Source organism: Corapipo altera, unplaced genomic scaffold (assembly GCF_003945725.1).
Source record: "Corapipo altera isolate COAL_440 unplaced genomic scaffold, ASM394572v1 74, whole genome shotgun sequence".
Classification (NCBI taxonomy): Eukaryota; Metazoa; Chordata; class Aves; order Passeriformes; family Pipridae; genus Corapipo; species Corapipo altera.
Genome location: NW_020884934.1, coordinates 1800740 through 1814605, shown reverse-complemented (window position 1 = coordinate 1814605; position 13866 = coordinate 1800740). Strand labels below are relative to the sequence as shown.

At 36.3% G+C, this 13866-nt stretch overlaps 1 protein-coding gene across 3 annotated transcripts in view; it reads right to left on the bottom strand.

Moving 5' to 3' along the window:
- CADM2 (cell adhesion molecule 2) overlaps positions 1 to 13866 on the bottom strand; it is a 612665-nt gene that overhangs the window by 176046 nt on the left and 422753 nt on the right. For all 3 annotated transcript variants that reach the window (XM_027660008.1, XM_027660010.1, XM_027660009.1), the window contains one exon: positions 5587 to 5736. In XM_027660008.1, the coding sequence (XP_027515809.1) occupies positions 5587 to 5736 (150 nt within the window). The remainder of the gene's footprint in view (positions 1 to 5586; positions 5737 to 13866) is intronic.

Below are 13866 nucleotides of genomic sequence, written 5' to 3'. Positions count from 1 at the left end.
TCTTATATGGCAATTCAATCACCATTTAAGTTTTCAGTGTTATAGTAAGAAAGTTCTCTGCACAAATGAATCCTCCTAAACTGACACATGTGACACTGTAACTAAAATCCCATACCTTGTGCACTGTGAATTTCAGTCTCCCTCTAAATAGCTTTATATTCAGAAAAAAAAAATGGTTAAGAGTTGTTTTCATGGAGCTGATAGTACAGCTGGGTATCCCCATGGTCACAGTGATTTGATTAGAGACATGTCCTCTCTCTAAACTTACACACAAGTTCTAACACAGTAGTGCCACCCCCAAGAGGAAGCAAATGCTAAACCTTATGGGCAGCTACTCTACCCAAACACGTTTCCACAGGATCACCTGAGGCAACAGGCCTATCAGGGAAGCTCTCAGGAGCTTTGCAAGCTCAGTGCCCTCTCATAACCCTTGCCTAGTGCACCAGTATCTCTGAAAGCTTTCAAGATGATAGGGAGTTACATAAATGCCAAGTGCTCTTACATGTACAAAAATCAAAGGTCATCTAAAGAAACATATTCTGCTGCTGAGGGACGAATAATCCTGAGGCTGGAATATGCTTGCTAATTTTTTACTAGGACATGAAAGTACTACCACTGGAAAGCACTGGGGACCTGTACCCATCTATGATTAGCATCAGGTACGTTTCTCATCAAAATCTGGTGTGGCAGTTTGTGACAAACTTATCATGATCAATGTCAACACACACTTGTTTTACTATCAACAGACCTGCAAACTCCCCTGTTAAGGTGAAGAGCAGGTATTTTACATTTGCACTTGCCTGACTGAGCAAAGCTGTCAGGTAATGCATGCTCCAGGTACAACTTTTTCTTCCTTTTTATGGTCTGATTACACACTTTTGTGTTGACGAGATTGAATACCTCTGATATCAACAGTCATTGTTCAGTTGTACATGCCTCCTCTATAACTCAATATCCTGCTCCATATTTATCTATATTCCCTACTGAATGGGAACATGAGAAGACTGCTGCTAAAGCAAGCTGCATAAAGGTGGTTTTTTTTCAGCCTTCCCTTTATCAACTATCTCTGTGTTTCCATGCTGTGCCCTTTTTCCTATAGACCTGCATTCGTATTTATGTCTCTCTGTGTTTATTGCCCACTCAAAATCCTTAAGAAGTGACACCAGTGAAGACAGACTAAAATAACCTATGCTAATTTAAAATAATATCCGCCAGTTCTACACGGTTACACGTTGTGCTTCTTCCAAAGGCAGCGATGCAATTATAGGTACTAGGGTGCATAAAGTGATATGGAGGTTTCCATGGCAATTATTCAATTTAATTGAAAATTGTGTTGAGAAAGACTCATTTCAAGTGCAGCCTGCAATTTGAATTTGTTTCCAAAGAACCTGAACTTGCTTAGGCTGGGTTAGTGAATTCCTAATTTTCGGGAAGACACAGTCTTTAAAATTCTATCAGGGGGTGGAAAATCAAGGTAAGGTTGTTAAGCTTGTTAACATTTAAGACCATGTATCCACTTATGCAATACAGTGTTTTTTACTGTAAGGTAAATATTTTATGTTTCGAATTAAAGAGGAAGAGTTAAAAATCAAATCAATGCACAATATCCTTGAAGCTACAAGGTAGAGGAACCAGAAAAAACACAGGTACCAAAAAGGACACCAGGTAGACAGCATGCTGAAGGAGACAAGTCATCAATTAGATTAAGTCCACAAGATCAAACTTTTGTATTTTCATATATTTTAGCTACTCTGTGTTAGAACAATAATGAAGACGAAGTTAATTCCAACCTTAATATGTTTTAGAGTGACAAAGTATGAATTGGAGAGAAGCAACTGGTTTATCTTGGTTAGATACTAAAACAAAGCTATGACTTAATTTCCTGGAGGAAAATGAGATTTCTTTCCTCTCCCAATTTCCATCACCACAATGAGTAAAACATATTTTAGGCCTAAATTTACAAAAAGCCCAAAAGAATCTACTTAAAGTGATGAAAACCCAGAAACAATCTCTGAACCATGGTTTCATATTCACTAAATTTATAGCATTGCCATTTCTGAAACAAAACTCTATTAAATTTCTATTTGTATCATTTTAAGACTGCATAGGCTGTGTGCCAAAAATGTCTCAAGTTAAAAATAGTCCTTGTCTCCTTCATAAATATTAAATAAAAATTAAATTGATGTGAGGGTAAGGGTAGAAGTGTTCTTTCCTAGCCACAAAATCCTCCTAAGTGGGAAAAACCTGTACCTAAAAACAGGTGGCCGTAGCAGTATGTGACCAGAAGCAGAAGAATAATTTTAACAATGTAGCTTTGGTATTAGTGTGTTTGTCTCATTGCATTTCTGTACTTATTCAGAATGTCTAAAACAGAAGAAGGAAGAGTGACTCCTAACTTCCATGTCAATGATTGCATCACAGTTCAGAAGAAAGCAAAGTGACATGAATGTGCTTTTCATAATATATATGTAATCCATTTTTAATTAACTGGACTCTAATAATAATAATGTCTAACAATAATAACGTCTTTTCTGGAAAGGCATGGGGATGGGAAGCAGAAATTCCAGGTTACCAAGAGACTCTTTTCTTGGCCCATGGCGAGTTCTGTTTTGGTCAGAAAATGTCTCTGCAAGACAGGGGAACCAATTTGCTTGAAAAAGAAGCACGAACCTGAAAGGGGTCCCACCAAGGACAATGTAGCAGTGGAGGGCTTTTCACTACCTGGACAATTCACTCTATTTTTGGACCTGTTCTGCCATATGGTGGTGGTCCTAGGTTGATGGTTGGACTTGATGATCCTAAAGCTCTTTTCTAACCTTAACGATTCCATGATTCTATAGGCTGACAGGTCTCACCTCCCTCATCTTTTGCTGTACATTCCACCCTCCTTTGATATTTACATGTCTTCCTTTATTTTACTACTTGACCCTCTCATAATTATTAAAATATATAGCAATCAATAAAAAGGTTTCTTGATTTTTTTTTTTTTTGCTTCCGGACATGAAAGAAATATACTCTCATTCCTATGTATGTCATTCATATAAATAGAAAATAACTTATTGAAGTTAAAAGTAAGCAAATATCATTTAGTTCTGAATGTGGCAACACCCACAGTTACTCATCTCTGATGGATATAAAGGCTACTGGTGATGCTCCTTGTCTAAGCTTCTGTTTCCTACACAGAAGGTAATTCTATCCAAGCTTTCATTAATTTTCAGGGTTGGAGAAACATAGTATTAAACACCAACGTTCATGATGTTGAAGGGATAAGTAAGACCTGAAGGTTGGTTTTGGCTAACAATAAGAGACAGGTTTGAAAAGACTCTGGCTGAGGCACTGCTCTCAATAAATTAAATGCAATAACTGGATCTAGCAGAAAGCTACTTTTTTAAGAGTCAAATTATATGCCTGGCTGTGAGAAGTGGGACATGAGGAGAGGAAAAAAAAATCAGCTTTATTGTTTCACTTGGCATCATTTCCTGAGAAAACCACCAAGATATAAGAGCCATAAATCTCTCCCTCCATTTCGGTTCAAGAATGCAAGCATATAAAGAACATAAAGGAAATCTTTTTTTTACTTATAAGAACGCACAGAAAAAAAAATTGTCAGTGAAAGTTGTACTTCATTTTCAGAAATGGCAGAATGATTTCCATGCAGGAATTGGATGTACTGCTCACTCCCCTCAGCAAACTCAAGACTGGAAATGTCACACAGAGTGGAAACCTTCACCAGCAGGAGACAGACTAAATATCTCTGATTGAAGGACCTGAAGTTTTTCTTGACCACGGGAAGACATTTTCCTGTCTAACAGATGCAGAGTAATTCCTCCATAAAATGAATTATCTACTATTCCTTGAAGTCTTGGGAAAAGCTGAAAGTTCAATAAAGAGTGTGGTCCTTTAAATTTACACACTTCAGCTCCTCACATTTCCTGTGGGGAATATAAATTGCTTCTAAGTACTTACTATTCTGCATGCCATTCAAATTCTGTTGCTTCAATTCATTATATTAAAAAGTAATACAAACTTCAATTATTCGTTGTAAAATTACAAATTTAGCTAAAGTACACAGAAAATTCAATTCACACCAAAATGGCTACAATGTTCAAATTAATGTGTTTGCAGTCCTCCCACGTCCTTCTCAGCATCCTTTAAAATGTCACTTATTTTTTATGAAGTTATAGATTTTCTGAGTATTGACGTGCTCTATCAACAGACAAGTTCTCTCTGCTTTTAGTTCTGTAGATATTACTCACCCATCCCAAATCACTAACGATTACAGCTAAAATAAAGGAGTCCATAGGAGCAGAGGTTACAGCACTAGACTTACAGCTCAAAAGTTTGCACCTTATAAACCTCTCATCTTCAATCCTACATTCAAAAGGTACTTATGATTTCAAAGAAATTGCAAATCAAATGATTACACGCTACAGGAAATTAGATAAAAGAGAAAGGAACCACTTCAACACCATCAAGAGATTCTATTCAGCTATTATATTAATGGTAAAAAAACATATTTTGATTGCAGCTTCTGCAGGTATCAAATGACAGGGTTTAGATTCTCTTTTATTGAAGTGCACAGATCCACAAAGTGTTTTCAGTCCTACAAGGTGTTTTAGTCTTGTAATCATTCAGCAGAGCATTTGGACAGCAGTTCTTTATTTTTAAGCAGAGTAATAAGTGCACTTGTTAAAATATGTTCTAGAGTATGTAGCACCTTTCAGAATAAATTCAAGCACCAGAATTAAGTATAAAAAAAAAGGTTGAACTTCTGTACCATCGAAATCAACACCAAAGCTTTTACATTTTTTAAAGCCAAGTGATGAATTTACTACCCCTAACTTCAGTTTTAATTTCTTTACAGAATCTAATGTAACCTTTATGTTAACATTCTATTATGTAAAATGCAATGCTTTTTCAGTTCAAATTAAGATAAACATCTCAAAAATAAAAACCACTGCAGATATAATGAACATCTTTTTGTAAGGAATGGATGTTTTCCTGTCTTTTTTTAAGCTCTAATTTAACTAAAAATAAAAAAAAAAATAAAAAATCAGTGCATGGAAAAATTGGAAATATCAGGGTACAAACCCAATTGTTTTTATTAGCTGTTAAGAACACCTACCCCAGCAACTGAGCATTGCACTAACATCCACACTGCAGTACACTTGAAGCTAACAGTGGGATTATATTTTATATATATATACAATATATATATAAAAATATATATAATATAGATATATATGCATATACACTAATAAAAACAAGTCAAAAGTTTATGGGCTACTACTTCTCTTGCCAATTCTTGCCACTCATAAATGCTTTTCCAAGATATTTTGCAACAATATTTTCCAAATTATCTTACAATCAGACTTTCAAATCCTATTCTTTTCCTTTAATAATTTAAATATAATTTTATATGCAAGAGAGTACTCCAGTAAATGCCTCTCCAAAAAAATTAAATTAGAAATGAAAAAATACATTCTTAGTAAATATTTTCATATTAGAATATTAAAGAGAAATGGTTTTAAACATTTTTTTCTTACAAAAAATTGTGCAGAAGCATGAGTTGAGGAAACAATTTACCTTTCTTGTCATCGAAGTACAGTGTCTGTTGAGCTGGATTTGACCACTGGAGGGAGGTGTTATCATTTTGATCGACCCTGCAGGTCAAATTTGCTGTTCCCCCTTCAACAACCGTGACGTTCTGAGTAAGTGGAAACTGCCCTTGGCTGCCTGAGGAGGGAGGGGAGGAATGCAGAAGGGAAGAGAGTAAGAGGAAAAAAAAGAAAATATTTAGGTTGTAGAATTGAATTTATTGCAGCAGTTTCCCACAGATGACAGACCCTGAATTCAATGTGATCTATTCTGACCAAGGTGGTACAATAAACCAAAAAAAAATTACATTTACAATACATTCTCTGTATCTGAGAAACAGATAGATGAATTAAGAAACAGGGATTCTTCCCCCTCTCTGTAAGACATACTATACAGTTACAAAGAAGTGCCCTGCAATTTTATCTCCTCAGACATACCCACAGATGACTCAGTACAGACAATATAGTTAAATCAGTGTTGAAAACATCACTGAAAGCATAACATAAAAATCCACACAGAGTTTTTCAAACAGAGGGACAGGGCAACCATGACTCCCTGTTTCTTTTTATATATTTTAAAGGCCTCTCAGGGTGATGTTTTTCACGTCAGGTTTGGAAAGTTGTTGGAGAGCAAATGTAGTGTGAATCTAATACTCGATGCATACTCTGCTGAGGGAATATAACCTGATCTCATATGAAAATGGAAGAGATGATGTAGTAGGTCTCTTGCACATCTGTGATTCTATCCCAGAGTATTATGAATCACATTAAGTGCTTGCTGAAAAGTCACTGGGAAGATTTCCAAATGCCTCCACACAATACAGGAGCAGTATCACTCAGGTTCTTAAATCACAAGCGTTTTCAATGGTATAGTTAGACTAAAGTGTTTATGTGTGGGGAGAATAGCACAGCCCTTGTCAAACAGCACAGCACATTCTGACAAACAGTATTGCAAGAAGGGAGCGGGTAAAAACATGGAAGAAAAACATGGAAGACATTTTTAATACAGGTGGGGAAAGAAAGAAACCTTCAGTAATCAGCAAGACACATCCTGGATTCTATGGTCATTATCTAGGACATATATTAATTTACTCAAGGATACTATGCAAAAGAAAGACAATCCAGTACTCTAAATCAAACGTGTGCTTCTTTCTTCCCCTCCTTTTATACAAGTTCTGTTAATAAAAGAAGCACGGAAGAGTAGGTAGAGCTGCTCACATAAGAACCATAATGCCAAGACTGACACTCAAGTGGGATGTGTCAGAAACTAAAAACCTCTCTACAGTCCTACAGGAGCAAACAAGCTCGTAGACATGTCATAAGTACATCAAGGAAATAATATATACAATATTCACTAATCATACCAATACAGAATCACAAATCCAGCACAAAACCTTCACAGAAACATCTTATTCTAGTGGCTCTCATCCCAGTTGTTCCCAGTTAAGTTAAACTGAAGCATGTCTTCTACATAAAAGGCATGATAATGGAAATCTGTTATCTAGTATACAGGTTTTCAGATGAGCAGAATAAGGAAGTACAAATTAAAAGACTAACAACTGAACTTCTATTTGACCTATTGATGCTACCAAAGATGTAATTGTAGCCAGATTTCTCTATGTATTGGTTTTCCTATTTAAAATAATGATGATGGCCTTAGATGTGGAAAATAAGTACCTACATCAGTGAAAAAAATATTTCCATCAAACTGCAAATCTGAATAACTCGTATAATTTTGCATAAATATCAACTTCCTAGAGATGTCTAAAGATCTACACTTACTGTGTACTGATATTTACTCTAAGAGGGTATTTACTATCCATAGGATAACAGATATAGTAAATAAAAAATAAGGACTGCTGAAAACACCATGGATGATCTAAACGCTACAAACAAAAAATGCAGAAATTCTCATGACATCCTCTGTATCTGACACTTCATTAATCAAACCCTGCTTCCTGAAAGCCACACGTTGAGAAATACTTGATGAGTGAAAAATCATAAACAAGGACGGGGAAAAAAAAAAAGAAAACAGAGAAGATTTGTCATTTCCTTCTATTTCCCCTCTTTCAATTCCAATGTGTCAAGGAACCTCAAGATATTGCATAAATTGCTTATCGCTTAAATTAGAATTTTAAAGATCCAAAAAAACACACACAGCCTGTTATTACTTCCACTAAATTACAAGCAACCTACCAAAGAAATAACCTTCTGAAGTATGAGTTGCGGATAGGAGGCTATGTGGGCTAAAATACTTTTTGCATACAAAAAGCATTAAACAGAACCTACTGCCAGAGATTAGCACAGTGAAATCTGTCACTTCCATGAAAGACCTGGAATGGGAGATAGTTTAACAAAAAACCTGCTGTAATGATTTAGGACCTTATTAACACAATTTAGGAGCTCTCCCCATAATTACCCTGATCTCCTCATAATTACCCTATATTCCCTTTCAGATATTACAGTTCTCACCATGAAGGTGTCAGTGTACCTGCAGTCTGTCATGTGCTAATGACTGTGAAGTCACAGACTTGTCCGACCAGAAGAGTGGTTAGTATGTAAACTAGTCTGATCAAGGAGATAAATGGGTAATGGAGATGCCACAATCTGAAGAGGATGAAAGAACTTTCCTTTCTCTGACCACTCTAATGTTAGTGCTGATGTTTTGGAAGCAAGAAATAACCTATCATATGAAAACGAGACCCAAACATTCATCCTATCCCTCACCAACACAGAAGCTGTGTGGATCTGGAGAACACGCACAGAGCTGCATAGGAAGCTTGGAGTGGAGAAAGAGGTACAGAGAAAACAAGCCATCTAATATGGAAACTAGCCCAAGTGGAAAAAAAGAGCCCGTGCAGAACAGAGTAAAATAGATAAAGTGAGACCACATGAATGGATACTGAACACTCCTCAATAAAGACAAAATCTATTAGCAAGGGGAGAGGAGAAGGCTGTAAAACCCTGCGTGAAAGAGATGAACACTAAGGAAAGCACCAGCATTTTGTGTTTTAAGTGTCAAAGAAGTGTTTTTATGCCACTAAAGATTGCATATGGTTCCTGAGGGGACTGCCAGTGTTTTGTGGGAGAGGTCTTGTTTCTGATTAACAGAGAGGTAGCATGTTCCCAGGAAGGATGCCAGGGAAGGTGCCAGCCCATGCAAGTGCTCAGTGAGATGGAGAACCCAGGTCATAGGTTGTGCAGGCTCCTGCTGCAGCACAGTGACCCGAAGCTGGAGACCACTGACTGGAATCACATCATTCCCCAAGGCACTTGCTTTGGAAAACCCTTTATGGCTGGGGTAGCTTATTACCACTGCCAAAAAACCCATTCATACTCACAGCATTGAATAGGTTGGTTCTGATCCATTTGAATAGGCCCATTAAATCAAGACTAGTTGGTGATGAGCCTTCAATAAGAAGGGAAATCTAAAGGCCCTGCAACATTGGGGCAATCATAATTTCAACAACCCAACACCATCACTAAGATTCTTTATTATGAACAGTTTTTAATACTGGTATTAAACTCCCATTTCCGAATTTCTTCCTTAACTCTGGAAGCAGAGATTAAACAAGAAAATGTCCTCTAACAAAAGCATTTCACCTTGACTTAAGAAGTCTAGTAGTGGAAAATTAATGGCCCCTTTGGTAACTTACTCAGAGAGCAGCAGTCACCCTTGTTTAAACAAAACTACAGAATTTACTCCTGGTATGTTGCTGTAACACTTAGCTTCCAGTAGCTCTTATATTTTTTACCCTGTTCTGAAGAGCTGTTTCTTATCAAATTTCTCTTGTAGGTACTTAGAGACTGTGATCATGTCACCCATTAACCTTCTTTTTGATAATCTAAATAAATTGAGCTCCTAAGTCTTCCTGTAGAAACTATATTTTTCTAATCCCTTAATTAGTCTGTGGCTCTTCTCTGTGACCTCTGCAATTTGTCATCTTTTTTTCTGAAGTGTGTTCAGGCCCAGACCTGGAAACCTCACTGCTGCAGTTACAGAAGGAAAAAATTGCAAAGGTGATGCCACTTCTCCACCAGCACTTTGTGTTCTTGTTTGCACACCAAGATGAGTCCCCTGGGCCAGAGGATCAGGCAGGAATCCAACTGTGACTGATGGTCTACCATGATGCTGGGAGTTTTTTCTCAGACACCATTCCAAAGACAGGCCCTCATTCCAGTTCTCCTCCTGTAGCTCTCAGATACACTTCCCTGTGTTTCACTGCACTGAATACAGCATTTTAGGTAAGTTCAGTACAATTTATTTCCTACTTTACTATTACCTGAGGTGATTGACAGGTATGATTGAGATAAGGAATACCACTCAGATGATCACCATTGTAAAGACAGGGCTACCCATCCAGCTGACTTGCTTTTCTCACAACAAATTTCTGGCAATGACATTTCTACCCCCCACCAGCAGGTCAAGTCAATCAAACACGTATATATCCACCACTGTATATACAATTACATTCTGTTCCATGATCAAACCTTCAGGTAGGACAAACTATTTTCCTGTCTGTATGGAGTACACTACTAAAGAGTAAAAAAATAAATAAATTACTGATGGCCCATATTACAATTCCCTTCTATCTGAAAAAGAAGCAAGGAGTTTCATTAGGAAACACTACAATGTTATGCAAAGATAAGTTAAAATAAGCTGTGAAGCTATGGCAAAAAGGCGACTGCATTTAGACATCGCTGTCGTCATGTTGTATCCCAGTCCCTTTGCTCATTTTAGGAAGCTTTTTTAGCAAAATTATTTCAACTAGTTTGACTAGATGGAGCTATAGTTAAGTATATTCTACCATAGGTTGTTTCTGCAATGCTTTGTGGAGGACCAATATTGCTCTGGAGTAGAACTGACGGCCTCATATCTCATTAGCCACAAGCTGTTTCCAGTCAAGAAAAGCTTTTATTTTTTTTTTTCCCCCACCCAGAAATCATGGCTAAACTGCTTCTGTGGATTTTAACATTGATTTTTATCTCAGTATGTGACAAGGCTATGCAGAATAATTATCATTATTTGGTCCAGTTTGGAAACATTCATCATGTGAGTTTGTCTCATGTTTATTTGTTTATGTTTGGGTTAGGGTTTTTGCTTGTTTTTTTGTGGGTTTGGTATGTTCTTTTTTATTATTATTTTATTTTTATTTTTTTTGCAATTACAATGAAAGCTCTTTAATGAGTTCAACACTTCCACTTGATGCTTAGGTGATACATTCTAATCAATTTACCAGGCTAATTATAAATGTGACCAGGTGGCTGTAAGCACTGAGAAAACATAATCCTCTCTTTACTTTTGTTTCTGCAAATATCTGTTCTTGTAGTAAACAGTTATGTTACAAATTAAGAGCATTTCACAGTATAAATGCAGGAAGCTTTGTCTACTCATGTCACTGTTTACCAGAAAGTCATTAAAAAAAAAAAAAATAGTTGTGGATAGAGAGGAGGGCTTGAACAAGAGGTGACAGCAGTGAATTAGCAATGTTTTGACACCTCAGCTCTACCTGCCCAGTGTCCCTATGAGGTAAATTAAGCTTGTCAGCATATAGGAGGGAACAAGTAGAGGTTACAGTTCTATAGCAGAGATTTATCTTTTTCAGTCTTACACAGAACCACAAAGCCTTTTATTTGATACCTTTATAGCATGAAGTTCAGCCAAAACCATAGCCCATAAAAATGCAAAGCTGTATCAGAGGAAATAAAGAAAAAAAAATTGAACAAATTATTTTTCAAAACAGTCTGATATTTTAATACTGATTTCATTTGGACCAGGCCCTAAAAAAAACATCCCCAAAAACCCAAACAACAGAGCACATGTTTGGTTGAGAAGGTGAGGAACTTACTACTATCTGTGGAGAGAATACATCTATTTTGGCCTTCTTTCTAACTAAAGAAACTAAAACATTAGAAACAAAAGCCAGTATGATGAAACATCTAATATATTGAATCACTTTCCTAGCTTTCTCAATTTATATATAAAATAATGCAAACATCTCTCCAAGGAGATGAAGCGTTATTAGCTTGTCTTTATTTAATTTAAAGAGCAATGACACTGTAAACTGCATTTCATCAGGCACAAACTGGGGTCTGCATTACTGTGCAACTAGTGTTTCTTGTAACTTTCTAATAGGAATGAATCTCCTTCCTTATTTTTTTCAGCATGGATACCCAATAGAAGGTTAGTGTGCTGGAAACACTGAAGAAAGAAACTACGTAAGTTGTTGCCTCTATTATTTCATTTAATTTCTAAGAAAAGCCTTGAGAGCGTGGTAAAATATTGATGAGAGATTAAAGAAGATTAACTCTTGATACAGATCTACCTGCTTTGCATTATTTTAAAAGACAATACAGCAATGTACCTGCATCTTAAACTGTGTTCATATGGTGTTTTTAAAGAAAGAGAAATTTGCCTGAGCATAATTGGATAAACAGAGTCTTTGACGGGGTGAATTCACCTTTGCTAACTTGCTGCCTTAAATGGCAATAATTTAGTCCTATATCTGGATAGTACATACTTTTTTAGAGTTTATGCCCAGGGGGAATGTTCTCTAAATTGTTTGCTCACTAAAGAAACATTGTTTAAAAAAAAGAAACAAAATAAACAGACAAATTTTGTGTTCTAGTAACTGTTCCAAACTCTGGTAACAAAACCACTTGCAGAGAACACTGGAATTAATGTCACCACTGCAGAAAGTTACTACTGTTACCTCTAGACTGTGCATTCAAGGTCATTTGCCTTTTTGAAAGGTTAAGCAATTCTAAAACAATGTGAAGGACAAGAGTGCACTGGTACAGCCTCTGATTTCAGGCTGCAGGATTTATGTTAGACATCAATAAGAGAGAAGCAGGAAGTCTTTGTTCCTTCCTTCATTCCCTATGTTTCAAGAGTATGTTTCCAAACCAGCAGCTAACTCAAGATATGATTAATTTGGACTATATTAGAGTGAAAGAGATTGCATATATAAATTGGAAAAAATACATGGGGAAGCACAATCATTCCATAATGACAAATAGGAAAATGTATGAGAGAGACAATGGGAAAAAAAAGTATGCACAAACAGTGCTGTTTCCTAGGAACGTTGCATAAGTGACTATTTTTAGCCCCTTCAGGCTATCACCATGGTATTATTTGTTTGCAAATGGAGAAGAGTATCCAGGGGTCTTATTTATTTATTTTGAAAGGGGAAAAAAGCATTTCCCTCCACCACCCTAAATTCATGATGGAAGTTACAGATACAAACATAATTAAAGTGAACCTCATTTTCCCACAACTGTGATAACAAACTGATGAATTTTCTGGTTCTCACAAGTGTAAATATGGCTTAGGGTTTGGTGTCACTTTTCACTTTGTGCCTCAACAAAATCCTTTTTCTCTAAGAGCAGGACAGTACCCAACCCTAATATGAAACATAAGGAATTGGACAGTAAGTTCTTTGAGGATCTGGGCCTCATTGTCACTCCATTTCCACTCCTAATCTTTAATAAAAGAATAGTTGCATTTTCTTACTTCACATCAATTGCTCCAAGAAGATACCTGTGCCAATCTCCCAAACACTTCAGCAGCACAGTCACAACGTTGCCCCCAACTGTACCCTATTTCAATCTTGGATTGAAATACTCTGGGCAAATGTGAATGCATTTAACCTTAACATTGGTAGAAGATATTTTGGAAAATAACACCTTTACTGAAGATAAGTAATGTTTAAGGAAGATGGAAATTACAAGAAAGTCCAAAATAATTGAGAAAATTTTGGCCATGGAAAAAGTAAAGATGAACCAAAAACATTAGAAATATTCACCTTTCACTAGTATCAAAACTTTTTTTTTTTCAGAAAAATCAAAATACTTTGGATTTAATTTTTCAAAATTAAAATTTCCACTGAAAGATAATTATACAACCAAGAAAAAATACATTTGTTGATTCATATTTTTCCTCCTCATTTTGCCACAATCCCTTTAATGATTTCCTTTCTCCACCTGTGAAAAATATCAAACCTACTGGAAAAAAGCTCTCTCAGGCTTTCCAGCTATTGAGTCATTATAAAAGAAAATATACTTCCATCTCTCCAGGAATGCACTTTTCCAACTTTCTGCATCCTTAAAAACAAATAATATTGTTTGAAGACCAACATGTTGGTCACTCATGTGACAAGGACTTTCTTTTTGTCTCTCTGTTTATCTTTGTTCCCTGTCCAACCACTTTTTCTACCTTAGCAGAAAACAACCAGGGTTTAAAATCCTTTCACTTTTACCTTTGTCTCAC